This window comes from Vespula pensylvanica, chromosome 1 (genome assembly GCF_014466175.1).
Source record: "Vespula pensylvanica isolate Volc-1 chromosome 1, ASM1446617v1, whole genome shotgun sequence".
Taxonomy (NCBI): Eukaryota; Metazoa; Arthropoda; class Insecta; order Hymenoptera; family Vespidae; genus Vespula; species Vespula pensylvanica.
In genome coordinates this window covers 14,035,594-14,060,635 of record NC_057685.1, presented here as the reverse complement: position 1 = coordinate 14,060,635, position 25,042 = coordinate 14,035,594, and the positions used below count along the sequence as shown (strand labels likewise).

The following is a 25,042-nucleotide window of genomic DNA, read 5'->3' as shown; positions in this document are numbered from 1 at the left end:
GCGTATTCAATATATACATGTTTATATATATTGAAATCTAATATAATATAAAATACAATTCATAAACCATATATAATACCATAAATAATTAAATCCAGCTTATACGAACAAAAACTGCATAAGCGATAATACAGAAGAAAGGAAAAATCCTAGCATGATCGATCGTCCTTTGTATTGTTTATAAGTACTTTTCAGAGTAATTCATATTCTTCGAATAATATTGTATAGAATAGAATAGAATAGAATAATAATCTGTACAACGCAATAAACTACATTCACATATATATACACACACACATGCATACGTAACAAAATACGACCACGCTCGATTGCTATTTGTTTTGCGTCGTTTGCGGAACACTGGAAATTTATTGACAAGGAATGACTTTGCAGTTGATGGGGGAACTTTAAGATATTATCTATATTTTAATGCTATTTTTCTCTCTCTATTAAGAATCTAAATGTATGTATCTAAAAAGAAATAGACTTACATGTGTAGAACTGTCGCGTAGCATATTGCAGTTTTCTTAACTTGTAGGCTTCTCTGAAAGCTGAAAAATATTAAATTGATATTAATGAGTAGGAAATTAATTGCGTACGTATATTGTGTAAATATATCAATATGCATATGGTCTGAAAGAGAAATATTTGTATGATATTATGATTGTGCAATATATGACAAATACATATATATGATATGTATATGTATGTTATATGTATGTGTATGTTATGTTACGTATGATGTATCTGTATGTGTACGTGTATGTGTATATTACGTATGATGTATCTGTATGTGTATGTATATTTCCGCATATACGTATATGAAAACCGTATATAAGACGAAATATAATCGAAAACCATAAATTAATGAAAAATTATTAATTAGAACACCATTAATAAATAAGAAAAGCATAAATATGAAAAAAATATAAGCAGAAAATTTGAAAAGAAAATATTTCCAAGGAACGCCGAGATGCCGATTTTATTTTCGCAAATATCTTTCAAACGAGACGATGTTATGACTTGCGAACATTCACATATAGAAATCGCATTTCCGGCAATCGATTGATATATAAAATAAGGGTGTACGTTAAAAGAAATAATGTGGTATAATTACCTGTAATTAACGAGACGACGAAGCTCCGACACAACCGATTCCAGAAAATAATTCAAAATGGCTGAGTCTCTAGCTTACGCAGGGACGCATGCGCGATATGGCCTCCTTTTCAATGGTTCCCTACAAAAATTATAATTTTTCGATCTATTATACGAAAAAATCTATACATTAACAATATGATATATGAACTTGAAAACTATCTAAATGAACACTTTGTTGATCGAAACAATGAAAATTAATCGTTATAATGCGATACCTATAAAAATAAAGCTCAAAAACATGAAAATAAATTGTAAGGAAAATATCCATATTCGAATTTTCACGCCAATATTTTTTATTCTCAACTTTGTCACGATTTGTTAACAACATCGATTGGAAATCATTTATTTGGAAATCGATCGGTATGTTGAAAAATGCTCTACGTTACATTAATGCTAATTACTTATAATTAACTTGACGACGAAGTTTTGTTATATCTCTAGCAGTTGATTGGTTGATGAAAAACTTCTTTTGAAAATTTTTTATTTTTACTCGCGTGAAAATTATTTTAAAAAATTACTTATTTGTAATTATGATTTTTACAAAAAGAAATAATATTTTCCAAAAATTTGAAAAGATAATGTGTAAAAAAACTTTTATCTTTCGAACAGGCCTTTAATCATTAAAATCGGACAAAAGTTTTTGCAAACGCATAGAGAAACTTAAAGTTAAAATTTCGACGTTACGTAAGACATCTCCAAGCATTTTCCCTATAATTGGATAAGTTTTAATCAAAATTATATCTATCGCTAAGGCAGTCATATGAAGTTAGGCAAGTATCATAGCGCGTCATATAAATCTATAATAATAAAATTATTTATATTTAAGTTGGTTATTTATCATCCTAAATGAGTTTTCCTTAATTCGCTTTCTCGCAACCAAAAACAGTAGATTCAATAAAACACTTTAGACTCGTTTTCAAGATTAAATTGGTAAATATATAAGAATTATTCTTTTAATATTATAAAATAATGATATTTAAATATATATATATATATATTTATATATTTTATTATATATTTTATATATATATATATAAAAGAATGATACAAGTTATAAAAGTTCATAAAATTACATTAAGAAAAACATTCTTAACATTTTACCATATATAAATTAATGTAGTCAATTTATCTATATATATATATGATTTATATATATGAATTATATATATATGATTAACTAATCGACCATCATATTGTCACAGAAATCATGATTTGTTAACACGAATACATGATGATAATGAAAACGCAGGAACAGTGATTTCATAATTGACACGTTAGATGGCACTAATTGACACGTCCATAACTAGATGGCGACATTTGTATTATCCAAAGCAACCTCCATAATTGTTATGTGTTTCTATTACTAAAACTTAATATTCGTCAAAATATTTGACCAATAATCAACATATATATATAATATAATTTATATATTATATATATATATATATTGGTTTTGACATTTGATCTATTTCCTTTGGGATTACAATAAATAAATGCACATTTTCTGAATTATACGATATATATCTTACGTACAATGAAATACACTGTAATGGACGTGGTAATAAGAAAATACGCGAAGTGTTCAATTGCATCTTAATAGAAAGCTCTTAGAAAATATCGATCGGATTAAAGGAGTTTAAAAATTTAAAAAAAAAAAAAAAATCATGACTAAAAAAAATTAGAATAATCTAGATAAAAAAGAAGAAACTTTATGAATTATTCAAAAAATTTCAGAATCGCAGCTAAACGATAGACTAGATCGAGTTCTCTACCAACTTACTCAAAAATTTCAAAAACGATTAATCGATCTGCAATTTCTTTCTATATTATTTACCAATGAAGCTTCATTAACGCAACAAGGAATATTTAATTTTCATAATAGTCACGCATAGAGTGATAAAAATTCATATACTGAAATATTTCAATAAACATTGAGTTTTAGTAATAGAAACACAACAGCTATAGAGTATCTCTACTACATTGATAGGTTGATTAAATGTTTAGAAAATTTGTTATTGAATTATTTAATTCTTATTTAATTATTAAACATTTTTTAAAATAAATTTTTGTTATTTTATCATTCTGGAGGGATCAACGAATATTTTGAATTTTTAAATATTAAAAATGTTAATAATTGATATTAATTATAAAATCATTGAATTCCGTCTAATGAATTCTTATCTAAATGTAATCTATTCTCTATTTTATAAATCTTATTAATCTACCAGAATTCTTAATGTTATAAAAAATATAGTAATATTAGTATGATTAAAAAAGAAGAATAATTATTAATAGATAGTAAAAATTTGTATAGAATTCACTATTAATTTCGTTTACAGTTGTAATTAATAAAAGTTATCAAATAATACAAATTATTTTCAGTTCAATCTTTTTACAATATAATAGAAATGTGAAACTATATGAAGCATAATAAATATACAAGAAATGTTAAATATCACATAGAAGTACTAAATCTTTATATTATCAATAATATTATTCCTTACTTTTAATTTAATAATAATAAAAAGAAAATATATAACATAAAAGTGTAATTTCAAAAAATACGATCCTAAATTTATAAAATTTATAAATAAATCTGATGGTAACAAATTTTAATATCATTACTGCATGAGGACTAATTTAAATGTTTTAATAATACAATTATAGAAAATGTTTCTAATAATTCATAACATTACATATCATAAAAATGTAATATTCTTGAATTTAAATAAATACTTCTATTTAGTACATATATAAAGTAAAAAGTAATTACAAATTACTATTATCTATTAATGCATCTTAGATAGGAAGTATAATTTTAATGTGAAATATAATTAGGTGCGAATATCAAAGTAGAAGAGAATTGTTACTGCTCGATAATATAAATAATAACGAAGACGGACTTTCAAGCGATTTTGATAAGGTAACAATAATCAGTTTACGATTAGATACCGAGCAAACAACATCACAATCGTCCAAGCTCAAGCTTATCCATTTAAATTATTTATTTCGATCGTTTTATATTTATACAAATTATTAATCTCACACACACATACACACGCACATATATATATTATGGTTGTTCTCTGATTTATTAATAATTAATAATTGTACTAAAATAATTTACAATAATCGAATTCACGTAATTGTTTAAATAAAAGCATATTTGTTTAAATATCGTATAATTATTAACATAAGAGGTAATCATAAAAGTATTTATAATTTAAAATTGCATTAAATGCGAATTTAAACTTGGAATTGATACTGGCCGATGATATAAACAATAATAAAAATCTAGATTTCCGAACAATTTTAACAGCTGACAAGTCACTCTATCATTGAATTTCAAAGAACCAACATCGCAATTTTTTTAGTCCATGTTCATACATTTGAGTAAACAATTCTTTAGATTATTTTACTTTCACATGAGGCATATATGAATACCATTCATAAATTATTTATAATCATGAGGCTTATATAATTGTTTAAACAATAGCGCGTTTGTTTAAACATTACAAAATATCTAATTAAGTAATATTAATAATATTGAATCACAATGGCAAATTTTCTGCACTTATGTACTATGGAAATAACATGGATTTTAATTATGTTTACATATTTTATTCAATAATATTCTTCCTTCTCCTTTAAATAAACTATCCCTTTTCTTGCACTTTGTATAAGCAGTATAAAAAGAATAGTTTGTGGAATACATTATTTGATATATTAGCATAACTGTAATATTATATGCACTGTGTACCACGATCATTTACATAAGAGATATCAAAATGACAAGAAAAAATGTATAAACTTGATAAAAATAGTGCAATAAATATAAACAAATTATTCAGTAGTTATGTTAGATCTCAGTCTGATTGGACTTGGAATAGAAATCTTGTTTAAATTGTTTTTTTTTTTACACTATTGATAATTTTATATCAGGTCAATTTTCTAATTTGCCATTTTTATCAATAAATGTTTGTACAAGAGCAATCTGAAAAAGCCGGCAACAATTTCAAAGTTCGCAACTTCATTAATTATTGACATATTTTAATTATCTTCTTTTTTTATTATTTAATGACGCAAATAGAAAATCGTATTTTACGAAGATCATTTTAAATATGTGTTGTAAGATATAGTTTTCTATTAACATCATTAATTAAAGAAAAATAATTGAAATTTGTTGGTAATTCATGAAGCTATAAATTCTACAGTTATCGCCACTTATTTTGAATCAGCCTGTATAAATCTTACAGCAAAGAATTCTAATTATAGTTTCGTGGCAGTTTCATAAAGCTAACACTCCAAATGGAGATCCCTTTGTAAAGAAATTTGTTTTAGTTTATAACAATTTATTCATTATGAATGATATAAATTTCTTTATCAAGTCATTTCATTTACTTGATCAAAGCAAAATGCAAATGGAATAACTCGATTATCTTCATTAGAAAGTCTTATGTTCAATAGTAATAAAATGAATCACATTTTATATTAATGTAAATTCTATAACTTTTCAGCTTTACTTAGTACCATACTAAGACCTCAATGTCTTCTTGCCATTTTCTTTTCTAGCTTTCGTTGTTTTTTCTCATTAACCTCTGGCTCTTCTTGAGGCAAAGTGAAAAACCATGGAGACAATATTTGTTTCCAAATCATCCAACCTCCTCTTAAAGGTACCTACACAATTTAAAAATAACCTTGTCTTTGTTTCTTTTTGCTTTATAAAGTAAATCAAAATAATATTTCACATAATATTAATTATCAAATGGAATGATACATACCAGAAGCCACAAGAGCCAAAAATAATTTGATATAAGTGAAAGTATTTGTACTCCTGAAGTTAATATAATCAAGTCTTTGACATGCCTATAATGATAAAGACATTAAAGATTATATTAATATCCAGAACAATTAATGATTGTAATTATAAAAAAGACAAAATCTCTTAAAAATAACTTACTCTCCAATACCACCTTCTATATTAAGATCTACCCCAGAATCTAAAAGCTGCCCAGATTCTAAATAAGTAGCACGTGCCATGTATGCCATAAATTGATAACTTGCAACATATACAATTGCAGAAAAGATCGTTAATGTCTGCAATTATATTGACATTATAATGGAATGTTGAAAATATATATCATGAAATAAAATAAAATTTACTATTATACTTACTATTATTAAAGTTGTAAATTCAAAGAAAGCTAACATGAAGATAAAATATGTTCCTAATGCTCCAAATATCATATTTCTATAAAAGTTTAAAGTGGAAACATTTTCTTCTACTATCTGTTTGACACCTTTCGTTGCCACTTTAGATTTTTTTGTCTAAATAAAATAAACAAATCTGTATAAGTATAAATAGCATTCTACAAAGTATAATACATATACCCAATAATTAAATATTTTCTATATAAACGAAAATAATTATGAAAAATAAAAATGAAGAAAAATGAGTGTCACAATATTGTTATATTTACCGCCATTTTAATTCTTTGTAAATTACACTTTTTGTAAGGTAATGCCTACATGGATATGAATACGTATGACAATTACAACGCTTCTCGCACGAGGCTAACCTCATTCGTATTTTGCAGTGATAGTCCATGACACATCAGATTAAAATAAAATATAGAAGAAGGAATACTGTATTGTGTGAAATTGACTATTGCTAGTGGCGCCGCCATCGCGAAGTATCGCTTTCTAATGTAGGATAAAAATTAAGATGGCTCTACGAGGTGCGATCTATGATAAAATATTTCAATCGATAAATTATCAACAATATATAATTTCCAAAATGATATGTATATATGCATATATATATATATTGCCAAGAAATATTTTATTACTTCAAATATAATCTACATATACAAAACTACAATTCTTTCTCATATAAACGATTTTTACGATATCGGTACAGTGCTCTTTTAATAACATTCACCGTAAAATCTGCATCTTCCTTCGTAACGCACATCGGTGGTGTTATTCTTAAAACCTAAATTAAGGAAAAACATTAATAATACGTATACAGCCGTACAATCTAATACGTTAAAACTTACATTCGCAGATAATCCACCTTTCCCAACAAGTACACCCATATCTTTGATATCTTCGAATATGTCGCACATATGTTTCTCTTTGATATATTTTTTTGTTCTATTATTTTCTGCCAATTCTACACCTATCATAAAACCCTTTCCTCGAACGTCGCATACGATATCCGGAAATTCGTGAGTCAAAGTACTTAATTGATGACACAAATAAGTCCCCGTAATTAAGGCATTTTTTTGCATATCTTCGTTCTTAATCACCTAACAATAGCAGCGAAAAAGAAATATATAATTACCATTGGTAAATGAAAGAAACGATACGAGAATTACTTATAATTATAGTTTAAACGCAATAGCATACATCAAGTACCGCTGATCCTGCAGCACAAATAATTGGATTTCCAGAGTAGGTATTGAAATGAAGTGCTCTGTTCAAGCAACTAGCAATTTCAGCAGTAGTCGCAACAGCACCGAGAGGAATTCCATTGGCAATACCCTTTGCCATTGTTACTATGTCAGGTTGAATTCCATGACCTTCGAAACCCCAAAAATGATCGCCTGTTCTACCAAAGCCAGTTTGTACTTCATCGGCTATACAAAGACCACCGTTTTCGTGAACGAGCTCATAAACTTTCTTTAAGAATAACCGTGGATATTGTACAACGCCTCCGATACCCTAAAAATTAGTTTGAAAATCTTTGACAAAATTTACTTGGTCCTTAATAAATTCTACATTAGCTAGAAATATTTAAGAACATTTGATCTATATACTTAGTATATGTACTTTGTATATACTTTTAACATAATGATTTCACAGCATAGAAATTCTTAAAATATTGTTCGAACGTTAACTCCCACGTGTCATCGCGTCTTGCTGACAGGAGAAAGCGTACTGGAAAGACGTGACGACACGGGTATAATTTTCGGTAAGGTCATTGATCCGTCTTACCGAAGACCACGGTCTTTTCTTTTAACGAGTCTGGACTTACAGACTTATTTCTTTTAACGAACGGTCAGTTATTCATATTCTTATTACAAAACTCGATCATTTAACAAGTATCGCGTGTATCAATATTTTTTTGTCAATTCTTTCTTTCTTTATCAATGGATTATGATTAATTGTATATATATATATATATATATATATATATATATATATATATATATTTGTATAATGGTATTACTTGAATGCTTTCTGCGATAAAAGCAGCAACACCTCCTTTCTTTGGTAAACTGTATCGAAAAGTATCTTCAAATTCCTCCACATATTTTTGAAATAAGACACATTCGTCATTGCTGCAGTTACACGTATCCTTTACACCCGCCACAGAACAATCTTTACATTTCGAATCGCAAGAAAGATATTTCTGTAAGCCTGGATTAAATACCTAAGGGAAAGAAATTCAAATCATTCGATCGATGTTCGAATTAAAAAACAGAGAAATTATTTATTTACGGACATGTATATGACCGGGTGGCTGAGGAATTGCATATTTCCACGTGCTTAAAGCGTTCGTTGCCGAAGTTTCACGAGTTCCACCGTGATAACAATTCTTCAATGAAAGAATATTCTGCTCGCCAGTATAAAGTCTTGCCATTAAAAATGCTAATTCGTTAGCTTCGGAACCACTATTGACGAGATAGATAACTCCAAGCTTTTCTGGTAATTTGGCAGCTAATTTTTCTCTGTATTCGTATAAACGAGGATGCATGTAAAGCGCTGAGACATGACCAAGTTTGCTCGCTTGATCCGATATCGCAGCTACGATTTTTCTAATATAATTAAAAATGATATATATATATATATATATATATTTAAAAATATCGAGAATTTTAAAATATATATTTCGTAAATATAATATACTGTACGAATAGTTAAGTCCCCATTATAAATATGTACAGGATGTAACCGATGAGTTGCAGGGATCTAAATAAGTAGATAATATTATATGAACGGAAATTGAAAGGTGTATTGAAATTGAACGAAATACGCCTATTGAAAAGTCGGAAACCCTTGCTCACGAAGTTATGATGTCAAGTTTTCCTGCAATGAGTAGAGAAATTCAATCAGGTTAAATCTCATGGGAGTTAAAAACCGTATTTTTTTTTTTTTTTTCTTTTTTACATAATGAATGCAGGTCAAAGGAAAATTAAGAAAGTCACGAGGGATTCAGAAAAAAAGTTAGGCGATTTAACACGATAATTTCTCCAGCCGTTACAGGAAAATTTCGAATCGTCTTAACTTCAGAAGCGAGCGTTTTCAACTCTATGCTCATAGAATATTTTCTACTTAGATCCTTCGAAATTATTCCCGAAGTTTTTACGGACTGTTATATAGCTATATGTATACATATATATATATATATATATATATATATATATGTATGTATGTATTTAGAAAACTGTTTAGTTAATAATTATGAATATAGAATCTGATTATATAAATGCTTACGGATGACAATGGCCTATAGAAACGGTAACGATGCCACCGAACATATCTAAATAACGTTTACCATCATGACCCCATAGCCATTGATTCCGTCCTTCGTATAATAACAATGGCTTTTTATAATACATTTTTAAACTAGGTGATATGTTCGACTCGTGTGCTGCTTTTAAACTATCGTAACTTGGTCCCTTAATATTAAAAAGAAAAAAGAAAATAATAACAAGTTATAATATTATATATGTGCATAATTTTTACAAATAAACATACATGTTTACAAGTAAACAAATTACATACATACCGTATAAACGGATGGTGTATGTTGATAAGATGGCATTTCTATTTGTTTATCCGTGGTTAACATTCTAACATTTCTTTTATCAAATGCTTAAAAAAAACGATCAGTTATAAGCGAGTTTATCATATATTTTTATCACGATCAATACATTATATGCGGTTCACGAAGTTTTAAATATTTACATTTCTATCGGTTATCTGTTGGAAATTCCCCATTTATTTAATCTTTACGTCTTATAAGAGTCAAGATAATTTCAGATATATAATACATTAATTTAGTTCTACATTATGAGTTTCTCTACATTGTCGTTCAATTTATTATTGAAACCGAGTTTTTATTTAATGAAATTTTTTGTATTCCGTATTATATAAAAAAAAAATGGATATTATCTTGTAACTTTGATGAAATAACTCGTGACAAAAAGGAAATAAAGTGAAAAATATACTGCATATAATGTGTTAATATATTTCATTTAAATAAATACTTACTTCTTCGAAACGTTGAATTAAAAATATAACGAATGTATTTGAAGTGTCGATTCATATTGTAATATATGATTTAATGTGATACGTTGTAAAAATTCGAGAAATTGTGAGAAGAATTAATTAGATATATTAAAATGTTCGTTGTTTTAAAGTACACAAAGTGAACGTGCCAAGAAGTGTTAATAAGAACTAGTGAACCGTTTTAAAGACAAATTAATACTGAAGTAAGAGAATTTCAATGATACCCCTTCACGATTTATAAATTAAAAATATATCCTATACACGTAGGCACACGGAGAATTTAACGCATAAGAAGTCACGCGAAATCATTATCCTTACATCGATTCACCTCATACTATATATAATGTATACAAAACTGTTTACATGCACGTACGAAATGCGAATGAAATTAATGCTAGATGACCCATCACAGGAAGTCAATAATGCAATGCTTTTAAATATCGAATGAGCTACTACTCATCGTGTATATTTAAAAATATTTTCAAGACGATAAACCAACAGTCGATAGGGAAAAGATACAAAGAAAAATGATCGATAAATCTTAATAGCTATGTATATACATTATACGAGAAACTCGAAATGACTAGAAAAAGTAGAAAATGTGTCGTTACAAAAGCGGGTCAAGCTTTAGAGTGCTTTCATCTTCAGATAGAAAGGGCAAGAAGAGAGGATTTAAAGGTCAGCTACCTCTCGGCCCACGTGCCACGATATTTGACATTCGATGCAGATGACATAGAGATTCTTCAAGGCCAAATGTTCGTTAAGTCGCATCTAGCTTTCTCTAGCTCATCTGATTATCCATTTCGAACTTACCTCATGATTGTAACGTGACACGTGTGTATTTCTAATACATAATACATACACAAAAGATATAACACGCTGGTTATATACTTAGAAATTCTATAATTGTAACACATCCTCGTTTACATTTCGTGAATAATTCAATAATACATTTAAATAATGCTTAACTTGTCTAAAAAAGAAAAAGGAATTTATTTCTGCGGTTGCTTTCGAGTCGATGTTAGAAGGGTTTCGGTACGTCGATAAAAAAATAAAAAAAAATAAAAAATAAAAAGGAAAGAAAAAAGAAAAGAAAGAAACCAAGTGACTCTTTGTGCAAGAGAAAGAAAGAGAAAGAGAAGAAGAGTCACGCCTCTTCTCCTTTCCATTTGCCATTTCGGTTTCGATGCGATCAGCGAGTCGTTTCTAAGGTCGTCGCTTGGCTTGGCATAGCTTAAAACAAGTCTTGTTGAGATTGGTCAAGGTACGACATCGCGCTCTAGACTCGCTCTCGCTCCCCTTCCACTTCCAACCCTCTTCTCTTTCGGGTTCGAGAGCGGCCAACTCCTAGCTGGTTCTTCTCTCAAACGAGTGCGCGCGCGCGGGCACGCGCTCACACGCTCACGTCATCTCTCTACATCCTTCTTCTCCCTAACCCCTTGCTCTTTCCTCTTTCGGCGCGCGTTGGCAATCTCTCCTCTTGTAGCCCGGAACGCACGAGAGAACCTTGCCAAACCTTTCAGCCATTGAAAAAATTTCTTTCGTGCCACGTTGTACTCGACGTATATATGATATATATATATATATATGTGTGTGTATGCACGTATTTATATATACATATTATACCGTAAAATTTTATTAAATAGAATAGATTTAATAGAAACATTTTTTATTGATAAATTTAATTGAAATTATTTATAAAAGATTGTATTTTTTATAAACACAAAATGTAAATATTCCAATATAAATCATATAGAAATATTGATGCGATTTTATTAAAACAACGATGTAAAAATAAGAAATACGAAATCTCGTTACAACAAAGAGATCGAATCAAACGCATTAGACGTTTATCGACCTCAGGACCACATGACGTGTCAGGATACTACGCACAAACCTTGTCAATGTGCGCCACTCCTGCCGAATATTTCTACGCGTGTACGTAGGGTCGAATCAAGGACTCCCGGAACCACCGGCCAATTGGATGATTTCATCGAATTTAATAATGCTAGGGATAACAGATAGAAGCTTGGAAAACATGTTATTTTCAAAGTTGAGATAACTTGAAGAATTAACCTACTCGTTCTCTCTTTACAAATACGCTTCGATCGAATACTGGATTCTCCGGACACGTGTCTGTCCTGTTTAACGAATAATCATCCAACTACAACTCTTCGTTCTATCTACATTTAGATTGAGTCACAAAAATATTCGAATATTCTTTTTAATCAAATTACTTCTTTTTTTAGATTACAAATATAATTATTCAAATTACGATTACAACAACGAAAAAGTAATTCCTTGCGGTAACTTTTTAATATTATTTATTATAGCATACGTTACGAAAATCTGATTGTCTTGTTTTTTATAAATATTCAAAGATCTATGAAATCGTTATTATATAATGTACACTATCATATCGTAAAAGACGACGTAACTACTACGATAGTAAAAATTTTTCAAAATTACGAAAGTTATATTATAATTGCGAAGTTATTAGTATATTCCTAATTTTTCAATATCTATGCAAAAATTCAAAGTATTCTTTCTTTTATTCGATTTATAAAAAGTTATTCAATTTCAAAAAGCATCAGCATATTTCTATAGCTTCACTATATATATGTATGTATCTATCTACGCATATACATTCGCAGTAGTGTCTAAAGATCAATCGAGGCCACCCTTAAAAAATATTTTTCAAATTATTCTCATGAGACGATGTAAGAAAAGCATCGAACCACGTAAAAAAAACGTCTCGAAATAAATAAATGAAAAAAAAATTGTTGAATTTTATAAATGTGCGCGTATTTTTTTTTCTTTTTTTTTTTTTTTGTACTTTCTAAAAGTACTCAATTTAGGATGTCGTAGGCGTGTCCGGAGGATAACCCAACCGTCACCGTACACGTATACGTATATATCCTTTTGGAGCGTGGCATTATCGGTAGGCAGGGGCGTACACAAGCTCTTCGTCGTTACTAACATATATGAAGAAAGATATAAATGTGTTTGTGTATATATATATATATCATACATATATATGTATGTCTATATATACACGCATATATATATATACGTAGTTCGTAGGTATAGGCGGCACGAGCGACGGCACAGATCGGCGTCACCCGCACGCGGCGACCAATGCCCTGACTCTGAGGCAGTCGTCGGGGTTTCCAGACGCTACACGTGCACTACGCGCACTAGGTCATTGCTCCTCTCTCGTTTGAAAGCAACATCGGTTACACCGGCACTTGTCCGAGGCTCACTCGACCAGACCGAGGGAAGGAAATTTGGCTATAATCTTCGAAACGAAATAATAATTGCTAAAAAATAAATTTTAAAAATATATTTATATTATATTATATATATATGTGTAATATTTACTCATTTCATTGTTTGAGAATGAGAAAGAGAAAGAGATGCTTATATATTTGTTTTTTTCCTAATATGATGTATAAATATATTATGTTTATATAATACTATATCAAATATTAATGTATATATATATATATGTATGTATGTATATGTATAAATTATTTTATATATAGATACACGTTTGAATAATTTCGATTAAATTCACAACGATCTTTGTTCCCTCGTTTCTTTCTCCCCTTAAGATCCTCGTCCTTTTAATTTTGTCTTCTACACGTTGGCCACGTATAACAATCTCACGAGTCTTTGACCTCCCCTTTCGAAAGATCGACTAATAAAATTCTCTCGCGTTTTATTATTAGAAGCTGAAACGAAAGTTACCTCATATAAAAAAGGAATGACGAAATATAAGGTAGGTCCAGACGCAGTCTCATGCAGGTTACGAGTACGCCTTGAATTTTATCTGAAGGCAAAGAAATATTAATTTTTATTTTTTTCGAAAAGAAGGTAGAGAGAAACACGACCATAATGAAAGATATCTTTTATTTATGGGTGTCCTAGAACAATGTGATATTTTTCTGCTCCGACGATCATAATAATCGTCATTGCGTCGTAATTACATCTTCTCGCTAACACGTGTTATTGACACTTCGAGTATATCGATTATATTCGATCCGAAATATTAATACGTATATTTGCCTAAGTAATCAATCTTGCATAAATTGATATATATATATATATATATATGTATGTATGTATGTATGTATTATGTTCCTATTTATTTCATAACTTTTCCTAGATCAAAATAAACCAAGAGAACCTGCCAAAATTAAGATTTCGCAGAAAATTAAGCAAATATCATCCAACGCAATAAACAATACTATAGTAACGATTTACGTAATTTTGTAGTTTAATATAATATAATAAAATTGCATGCATGTGTATGCTCGTGATCGACCATCAATGTGTGTTGAAGAACTTGTAATTTTACAAATGTCACAAAAAAAAAAACTCGTATAAAAATATTTTAAATAAAGTCGTCAAAATTAAATTCCGATTTTTAGTAATTGCTATAAGATTGAAACGGTGAAGAAAATATAGACTAGATGTTTTTGTGCACGATACGTTTAGGAGAAAAAATGTATTTCTTAAGGAGAATATCCGTTGATATCCGTTTCAAGCTCGAAAAGGAATCAACGAATGCAAGGGAGTGTAACGACCGAAAATGGGGGAAGAAAGGCACGCGCTCGTGTAAATAGCGGAGAAAGCGAACGTACATACACACGACCTCGTTTCTATCGGACGGTATCATCATAGGCCATGGAAAAAAAGAATGAACGAAGAGGATATGATGAGTGTAACCGATGATGCGATCGTAGGATCCTGTGCATAGTGCAACGACTAGAAAGAAGATAGTTGATTCATGCATTGCAAAATTCTTTCGTTCGTGTAAAAGATATTAATACTTTCACAATAAAATGACATTATTGTTGCCCTGTTACTCTCTTTCTCGAGTATTGATATTTAATTCGATCAAACGCAAATTTTCGTCATTGTTTTTCGATAAGAAAGATAAAAAATTTTAAAAATACAAATCAAATCATTGAAAGATCATCTCGATATATCTCGATGCGATAGAAATATTATATTTGAGTATACTAGAAAATGTAACAGGAGAGAAACAAAGCGAGGTGATCTTTGTTCGGAAGGGTAGGCAGGAAAGGAAGATATCGATCGGTCGTCCCGGTTGTAGCGATGTAATAAGACGATTATAGTAGTCGTTTAGGAAGGAGAATGAGATAAATAAAAAAAATTGTTTTTCTTCTTTCAACGTTCTTTTTTTCTGCTTCAAAAAATCCGTCCTTCGTTCTTCCTACTTCTTCATTTTCCTTTTTTCTTACGTTTTAAATATTCTTGCGAACGGATATAAACAAAAAATATACGATCTAACGTAGATTCTAATAACGATTCCGAAAGAAAATTACGTTAAATATACATATTTTTTTTCCAAAGATATTATATGATGGAAGAATCTAATCGTTTTTTCGTTCATGATTCGATGATCCATATGTGACGAAGCGTGAGTAAGTATATGTTGTTGCGTATGCACGTTCCTCGACACATACACAGGAGTAGTAGTACACATACATGTACACGTGCTACACTGATAGCGCTCGTCCTTGTCGCATGTAGAGATGGTCTTCGTCGGTCGAACTCGCACGCGCCGAGCCTTGGTAGAAACCACGACGACTGCCTCCACGTGCTGCACGAAGCACTTTATCCGCCCTAAATTATAGGTCGTCGCCGTTGGCAGAGCGTTGGGGCCGAGACGGTGGGACCAAGGGGTGAAGAGAAGAGGGTCGGGGCTGAGAAGGGTGTTGCTACGATTTTGGAGGGGATTGAAAGGGGAAGAGAGGGGATACACAGCGGGCCGCACGAGCGTGCGCTCTTCGGCCATGATCGATGATTTCCGTAGCTCTTCGGTTCGGCCAGGAGGTAAACATTACACAGTACGATTGGCCATCCCGCGAGGCGGGTCCTTCAGTTTTCGTAGTATCAACTTTTTCGTCTCGGTCCAACGCGAGCGGCCGAAAAGCAACGGTGTAATGAAAGAAAATACGTGCGCCTAGTTTTCGAATCAGTTAAGTGAATTCTATCGTTCACTTTATTTTATTTTTTATATCGAGTGTTCGATTACGCGCACGTTTAATCGGCCTTGGAAATCGAGAGATGTCGAGGAAGGCGGAAGTGAAATTTTGAGACGCACGAGAAAGAGAGGACGCGAGAAGAGAAAACGTACGAGAAGCCTTTGGTAAGTCTCTTCGTTTCTTTTTTACCCTTTTTTTCTTTTTCATTTCTCTTTTTTTCATTTTTTTACTCCCTCGAAAAAATTCTGTCATCGTTCACTGTTCAAAAACTACATTCACCGCAACCCTTTCCTCGATCCAAGCGTCATTAATGTATCATCTTTCGTCTAACGTTCTTAATTAAACGTTTTTAATATCTCAACATCCTCACGAATTTATGTGCACGAATATATTAAATGTTCGAGAAAGTTAACCCGTCTATTCCCGTCGCTTCTGTTCGCATGCACTTTCTTTATTTTTTTCATAAAATTGAAATATTTTGATATTATACAGATTTTCGAAAGATTTTATATCATGAACTAATCGGTTGGAGAGATAAAAAAAGAGCATCGAATATCGACGAGTCGAAGAAATTCGAACGATTCAGCTTACGTGTTCCGCAATATACGTAACTATGAAAAAAAAGAGCAGAAGAGCAAAAAAAAGAGACGTTTTCGATGGAAGAAGGGTAGAAAAGAAGGGAGAGAACGGCGGACGCAGAGGATGGCGCAGTCGAGATAATTCGGCCCTGTCCGTGAACTTTAGAGAGAGAGAGAGAGAGAGAGAGAGAGAGAGAGAGAGGGAGAGAGAAAGAGAGAGAGAGAGAGAGAGAGAGAGAAAGAGAAAGAGAGAAAGAGAGAGAGAGAGAGAAAGAGAGAGCATGATGTACCTTGCTTATTTGTCGCCCGATCGATACAATTTTTGTCCGCGGTCCTTTTTAGCGTCTGGTTAGAAAGATACTAGTAGCATGAGAGATACGTTAGCATAAATCTTCAATACGACTCTTAGTTGTGTCGTATATAGTACTCGTGATGTAACCCGACGTCCTTACTGCGCGGCAAGTTGCACGAGGTCGGTGATCGCTATAAGAAAATGTGAGTACACGTGGAGGCAGCAGCGAGTGGTTTCTACCGGCGGCGCGCACTGCACCGCCGCCGACCATGCCTGCTGCCTCCCATCGTACTAAAAACGACGCGCGCGTGTAAAGCCAAGTATAAACGACTTCTCCTCGCCTATCATTCTCTTCTTTCGTGTACGTTCATTCTCATCTCAGCTTGTCTTCTAACTCTTCCTTTCTTTTGTTTATTTTTTTCCTTCTTCTTCTTCGATCTATCCTTTTGAAATCGAATCATTTTAATCGATGAAATAATAGAAATATAACAATTGCGATTTGGAGGAATTCTCCGTTTCGGAGTTTCAACTTTTTTTTTTATTTCGTATTTAGAAACGAACGTATTTTTTTTTTTTCTTTTTTTTTTCTCTTTTTCTTTTCTTTTCCTTTTTAAACGGGCATTCAAGGAAGATTTTCTTTGATCTCGAGTCGAATAAATCGAATTGTTCCATCTCTTCCGCAGGCCGCGCACACAGGTAGTAACCTACGATGGTGAGTTATTACCAAACCGAGCCGATCCCGAATCCAGTGACGGTATCAGTGACGAGCGTGCTGCCGAATTTGGAGACGATGAACCCGGTGAAGAACCTTGTTTGCAGCCCGGATCTTCCGGTCTTTGGCTCGACGACATGTACCACGGCTGCTGCCGTTACCGTGGAAAGTCTGACAAACTCGAACGAGGAGAAGGCTTACCAGTGTCTTCTCTGTCAGAAGAGCTTCGATCAAAAGAGTTTGTATCAGAGTCACCTGCGTTCGCACGGTAAAGAGGGAGAGGATCCTTATCGGTGCAATATCTGTGAGAAAACGTTTGCGGTACCTGCACGTTTGACCAGGCATTACAGGACTCACACGGGCGAGAAACCTTATCAGTGCGAATACTGCAGCAAGTCCTTCTCTGTGAAGGAAAATCTTAGCGTTCATCGACGGATACATACGAAGGAACGACCGTACAAGTGCGACGTTTGCGAGCGTGCCTTCGAGCACAGCGGCAAACTCCATCGTCACATGCGAATCCACACGGGCGAACGTCCACACAAGTGTACAGTTTGCTCGAAGACGTTCATACAAAGCGGCCAGCTGGTAATACATATGCGTACACACACCGGCGAAAAACCTTATGTATGTAAGTCTTGCGGCAAGGGATTCACCTGTTCGAAGCAGCTAAAGGTACACACTCGTACCCATACCGGCGAAAAGCCTTATACTTGCGATATATGCGGCAAGTCTTTCGGATATAATCACGTATTGAAGCTCCATCAAGTAGCCCATTACGGTGAAAAGGTCTACAAGTGTACTCTCTGTCACGAAACATTTGGCTCGAAGAAAACCATGGAGCTTCACATAAAAACACATTCAGACTCACCCTCCTCGTCCTCGTCTTCATCCTCTTCATCTTCGTCCTCCTCCTCTTCTTCTTCGTCCAGCGGAATCTCTTCCGCCAGAGACTCACCGATCGAATCGATCATGGAAATCTCACAAAGTAACTCCGTCGTTCCTAACGCACCATCGCCTATACCGATCTGTGGTGGAAACAGCAAGGAACTTCCGCGTAAGAGCGCTGAGAACATCCCATGTAGTCCGAGCGAAGTTTATCCGAATCAACGAGATTTCTCGTACTACGTTTTCCCAAGAGAACAGTATCCTCAATCAGTTTCCTCGATAAACGGTCCAATGAGCCTGTTAAATGCAGGAGTCGAAGAAAGATCGGTTCATCAGATTGTCAATCTCGAACAACAGTCTCATGTCTTCCTTTATTCCGACATATCCTCGAGTCCTTACCCAATAACCGAGTTTGCTTTTCCAAGCAGAGGAGGTGAGCCGATGGTCGGTGAATGTCCATCCTTGCTGAATCTACCCGGAAACGATGCTCGTAGAAGAGTCGAGGCAGCTTTGGAGGCCGTCGAGGAAGAAAGACAACGAGAGTATGGAATGAACGTGAAAAAAGAGGAACAGATACTTACGCCACCGAGCAGTAATCCCGTCAGTCCAGCACCCTCGCCAGATCCTCTCGATCTCGCTATACCTGTCAGGGAAACTTTGATCTTACCACCAAGGAAACGTTGCAAGATGATTCTCGAATCGATGGAAAGCGAGAGAAGCGCGAGTCTCCTTGGCTCTCAAAGACAAAGTTCCGTTATTCATTTTGCACGTGCCTCATAGTCAGATGCGGTTAACTCCTATAAAAAAAAAAGAGAAACCGATGGAACTCTATTCGCAAAGAATGACGGCACCGTCCTCCGAAAAGACTCTAGTGATATTCCATGTGAACTCTTTCGAGTGTGTAATATGAACGAACGAACAGAAAAATTCAGTGTCTTCGATAATCATAGTCAATCCTTCGTCGGACACGTTGCCTTCTTCTAAACGCGTACAGAGTACAAAAACAAAAGTACGAATTAGAACGGTATAGCACAAATTGTGTGTGAAAAGGATTCGATCGAATACTTCGACGCTGATAATATTTTAAATAGGCACACGTGCGTCTGTTTTGATAACGACTCGAAATTATCGAATTTGCAAAATTATTATCGACTATATGTATGTACATGTATACATACACATGAGATATACCTATATATCTCTTCATTTCTTCTTTTTATGGTTTTTTATTTTCTTTTTCACTCATTGCCACGTGCATACAAGTATCTGTTTTATCTACAATCTGAAAAGTAATTCTTGGAAAGTATATATGTCAGTGAATTAAAGAAAATGAGGAACTTTTTTAACGATCGCTCGAATTAATCATACTTCTAGCAAATTATTAAATTTGAATTAATATATATATATATATATAATATGTATATATATGTGTATATATATAATATATATACAATATGTATATATATCATATGTGTATATGTATATGTATATATGTGTATGTATGTATGTATATGTATATGTATGTATGTATGTATGTATGTATATACAGAGAGAGAGAGAGAGAGAGAGAGAGAGAGAGAGAGAGAGAGAGAGAGAGAGAGAGAGAGAGAGAGATACATATACAAGCAAAGCGAATTTTGTTGATCCTAAAATAGACAGGGCAGTTTCTTCGAAGGAAGCTGCGTCACTACCTCGAGAAGCGTATTGATTCTTTTTGAGAATAATTTATTCACCTCCTTCCGAGGAGGGGAAGAGTGTCAAGTTCTTTAATGTTCGTACGAGTATGAACTTCGTATATTAATCTTCTTTCTCTTTCCACACTAAGTAAATCTAATAGTTTAAACTCAAACAGGCATTCGTTTCTTGCCACGATTTATAAGACTGATGCCAGTCTGTTACGATTAATACTTTGTCGTTCCACGATACAGGTATGTGTTATACATTAATTACTTATATATTAATTAAACTACAACAACCACAAAATGTGAAGAAATATGAATAATATACATTTAACGCACAATAGTTTGCTCAAGTTTTGTAAGTTTTACATCGATACTTGTTTAATGTAATTTTATCGTTCCTTAACATTTCTTAACATTGTCCATTATATATAGGTAATATTATATATATATATATATATATATATATATATATATACGTACGTACATAAAGACGATATACATTAGAATTAAGTTGCCTTGCATTTGCTACGACAAACGACTATGTCGTAGACTCGAACGGTACTACTATTACTATCAATGTTCTGCTAAATTCCTGCCAACTGCAATTTCTTATTGCAATATTTTAAATATCCTTGACGTCAAGAGAATACAGACTCTCGCACAAACTGCAAAGCAAAGAAAAATAGTAGATTTAAATTTTAACGATATTTTGATACATAATAAGAAGAAAGATATAAAAAAAAAAGAACAGATAGAGAGACAAACATCATTCATATAAAATGATTTCGTAAAAAAATTATCGGGTACAACAAAGTATTTAAGATTTCGGCAATCATAATAATACGATTAAAGCACCAAATAATATTGTATCACTGTGATAAGAATTTTGCACTACCTACGCTATATTAACAAGAAAAGAAAAAAAAAAAAACATAAGAAGAAGAGAACACACTGCCAGCATAAAAATGTACGCATATACATACAACGCATATGGGCATATTGTGAAATAATCTTATTATAATTATATAAGAATACTTTCGTATAGTACTAATTTTACGGTTTAGAATGCATGTGTAAATGCAGTATGATTGGGGGGAAGTTGTAAAACTTCGATGAAAAAAAAAAAAGAAGATGAAAGGACGAATTGCTTGGAAAAAGAGCGGCTATTAATACTTTGAATACAATTTTTACGAAACTCTTATGGATATTAATGAAACAAAAAAAAAAAAAGAATTTTCATCGTTAAATATTAATTGCCGCAAGCATACATGCCATTCGTTCTATCAGCATATTCATTTATAATTATGTTACGACTAGCGCACATCTTACCTATATTTCAAAATCGCAGCATTTTCACTATATCGCGATATAGGTAAATATGTATATATTTCACAATCATTATCATGATCATCGTCGTCATTATTATTATTATTATTACTATTACTATTATTATTATTTTTTATTATTATTACTATCATCATCATTATTATTATAATTATTATTCTTTGATATATATATATATATATATATATATATATATATATTCATACTTTCCTAACGTCACACATGAATCACCCATGTATCGACAAATGCAAAAAAAAAGGTATAATTAGCAAGAGAAAAAATGGTGAAGGTTGATTATAATAATGTATGAAAAACAACGTTTCTTCATTTTGTAAATGTTGTTACGAAATGATATTTCAATTAATTTCATTGCATTTTAAAATACACACACACACACATGCAATTCCAAATCCAAAAAATACATTCGGTTTTCTCTTTCTTTAGTTCTTCTTTTTCTTCTTCTTCCATTTTTTTCATCTCATTTCTTATTCGCTTTTATTTTTATATAAATAATATTTAATATATCATTGCTCTCGAAAACATTTAATATGTTTTTTTATAAATATTTATTTCTCGTTAGATCTAGCATCGTCCTTAGACAAATGATTCTGATCGGAACATTTGTTTTTTTCTTAATTTTATTAAAGTAACATATAAGTATGTCCGCTTAATATCGTTGGTCTCTTATTTATAATAAAAATAAACATGTGAATTGTATAGTCTTGGTGCCTCTTCAAAAAGTATTTCTCTTTTTGTGTTTGCCCGTATCTTGTGAAACATAAAGCATCGATTGCTTCTTCCAGTGTTAAAAAAAAAAAAAAAAAAAAAAAAAAAAGAAAGAAAGAAAAGAAAAGAAAAAATAATGGATCACGTGGTATATGTCAATTGATCGCTAATTTTTAAGTATCATAAGCGATATAACTTTAGCATAATATAATCGTTTAACGTATTAAAAAATAATTTTTAAGATGACGTTGAGGATAAGAAGCATGATGCTTCGTAACGGCTGACGCATGGAACTGATTATATCTTTAACTTTAATGTATTGTTTAAGTATAATCATAATGAAATTCGTTCGTATATGTCGACAAATGAGTCTTTTGTTCCGTAAAAAGTATAATTAAGTTCAATAAATTTGTCGCACTACGTACTTGGACGCTTCAAATATTGTTCAAAAGGAATTTTATTTTGGCGCGTTCGTAAATGTTCTTGTTAAAAAATTATTTCGATTTTTAACAAGAGAGAAAAGCTTAATATACTTGCTAAAGGAAAAGGAAAAGAGAGAAAAAGATATGTATGTATCGAATTTTTCATTTCGAGAATGAAATTAGTGCAATATTGTTGTAATTTGTACGGACAGAAAATATATAGTGCGATTAATAAGTTATTTCGAGTTTTTCGAATATTGCGAAAATAATTTATTTGATCTGATATTATCATGATAATTTAATTATTTAAATTTTATTCGCGATAATTTGGATAGAAATGAAAGCAAAACCGATTCCAAATAATAATAATATATTATTTAAAATAGAGAATGAGACAATAAACAGTGATATGACATTCACATTGATGTGTTTTAACTTGTTATTTTGAAAGTCAATTAACTTTCAAGAAAGGAACTTTTACTCCCTCTTTTATGAAATATTACATACAATGATTAATGTATTTATTACTATTTTTACATTTTTTATAATAATATTTTCATCTTTCTCTTGTATAAATGAGACACAGTTTTTCCATTTGAAATTTTTTGAAACTTCATTTTCGAAAGGTAGTAAAAGCATACACATCGCTCTGTAAATGTTATTAGATAATAACAATCAGGTCATTACATGAGTCCTATTAAGTAATACCACATACACGTATAGCATATATTAATCTGTATCTTTAGAAAAAATTGTTCATTATAATGTTAAATAAAAATATTATATGTACACTACAATGTCTATTATTCATGACTACTACTCTTATCAAAATAATATTCTCACTAATATAATATTTTAATTATTATTTAGTTAATATACTAGAGAATCGCACGAAAATTCTTTTACAAAATTAATGAAAAGTATCATATATCTGGACAATTTTTTACGGTATTAGAAAATATTTTACTTTTATACTGATCATATCATTGATCACTAAATAAACGATGAAACATTTCCTTTTTTTAAATTTTGTTTCTTCTAAATATAGATTTTACGAAAATTTTATTTTCTACTTACTCAGACTTTTAAAAGCAGCTCATTTTTTTATATACTTCATGTATATATAATTTTCAATTAAAATGATAATGAAAATGTTCATTACTACCCAGATGGTATAAACGATCAATTCTTATTGAAATGTGTTCATTTTCAATACTACTCTATGTTTGCAGATGGCGATAAATGTATTTTTCAAACTAGTTCTTAGTTTGTGTATTAATCTTTATATTTTACATATATTATTTTTATAATATTTTATAAATAAATTCTTTTTTGTAATAAAAATCTAATACAAAGTATAAATTCTTGAGTGAAATATCTTCTTGTTATTATTTCCATTTATTCCCTAGACAAATTCAACATAATATAAATTCATTATATCGGTTGGTATCAATGATGCACGTTTCTTCTCATCCTCTTGAGAACTGGTGAGTGGGTGCTATATTAGCATCGACTTTTTATTTAATTTATAAAATGGTAAGCAGACTTATATGATTAATATTAGTAATATTAAGAATCACGTTTTTTAAGTTTTAAAGTGCATTACTTTTGAAAAAAAAAACTTCAAGGATGCTGCTTATTCCGAAGAATTGAATAATTGTCGTAAAACGTTTGGGTTTGTAATAACATTGTTTTAAACGTATGGGAAAAATTTATGCAAAATAGTTAAAACATTTTCATAAATACTAATCTATACAAAATATTTCATATTATGTATTATTTGATATCGTTAAATCGTGGAATTTATTTAATACACTAATAATACATTTATTGGTTAGTTATGAATGATTTACACGAACTGTACTGTTTTTTCTTCATCATTGAAATGAACTAATTTGATGTAATATCTTTTTACAGGGTTTT

At 31.2% G+C, this 25,042-nt stretch overlaps 4 protein-coding genes across 5 annotated transcripts in view; 2 read left to right on the top strand and 2 right to left on the bottom strand.

Annotated features, from left to right (window-relative positions):
• Positions 1-4,323: 4,323 nt before the first annotated feature.
• LOC122635438 (transmembrane protein 208) lies at positions 4,324-6,772 on the bottom strand. Its single transcript, XM_043825670.1, has 5 exons — positions 6,639-6,772; positions 6,334-6,486; positions 6,119-6,255; positions 5,940-6,024; positions 4,324-5,835 (listed from the first exon to the last, which is right to left on the bottom strand). Exons 1-5 carry the CDS (start codon positions 6,642-6,644, stop codon positions 5,701-5,703), a joined length of 516 nt encoding a protein of 171 aa, XP_043681605.1. The 5' UTR covers positions 6,645-6,772; the 3' UTR covers positions 4,324-5,700.
• Positions 6,639-12,044, bottom strand: LOC122635418 (alanine--glyoxylate aminotransferase 2 homolog 1, mitochondrial). Of its 2 annotated transcripts, none has more exons than XM_043825631.1 (8): positions 10,441-12,044; positions 9,956-10,041; positions 9,661-9,845; positions 8,669-8,981; positions 8,393-8,596; positions 7,579-7,884; positions 7,218-7,469; positions 6,639-7,153 (listed from the first exon to the last, which is right to left on the bottom strand). In XM_043825631.1, exons 1-8 carry the CDS (start codon positions 10,493-10,495, stop codon positions 7,034-7,036), a joined length of 1,521 nt encoding a protein of 506 aa, XP_043681566.1. In that variant the 5' UTR covers positions 10,496-12,044; the 3' UTR covers positions 6,639-7,033. The 2 variants fall into 2 exon arrangements, with proteins under 2 accessions (XP_043681566.1, XP_043681557.1); XM_043825622.1 differs by having other exon boundaries at positions 7,570-7,884; positions 10,441-12,043.
• A 4,145-nt stretch (positions 12,045-16,189) lies between these two features.
• LOC122635409 (zinc finger protein 558-like) lies at positions 16,190-20,227 on the top strand. Its single transcript, XM_043825609.1, has 2 exons — positions 16,190-16,639; positions 18,029-20,227. Exon 2 carries the CDS (start codon positions 18,055-18,057, stop codon positions 19,723-19,725), a length of 1,671 nt encoding a protein of 556 aa, XP_043681544.1. The 5' UTR covers positions 16,190-16,639; positions 18,029-18,054; the 3' UTR covers positions 19,726-20,227.
• A 4,339-nt stretch (positions 20,228-24,566) lies between these two features.
• The window catches only part of LOC122635427 (60S ribosomal protein L5), a 2,435-nt gene continuing 1,959 nt past the window's right edge, over positions 24,567-25,042 (top strand). The window contains exon 1 of the mRNA XM_043825644.1: positions 24,567-24,655. Coding sequence (XP_043681579.1) covers positions 24,653-24,655 — 3 coding nt within the window. The 5' untranslated portion in view covers positions 24,567-24,652. The remainder of the gene's footprint in view (positions 24,656-25,042) is intronic.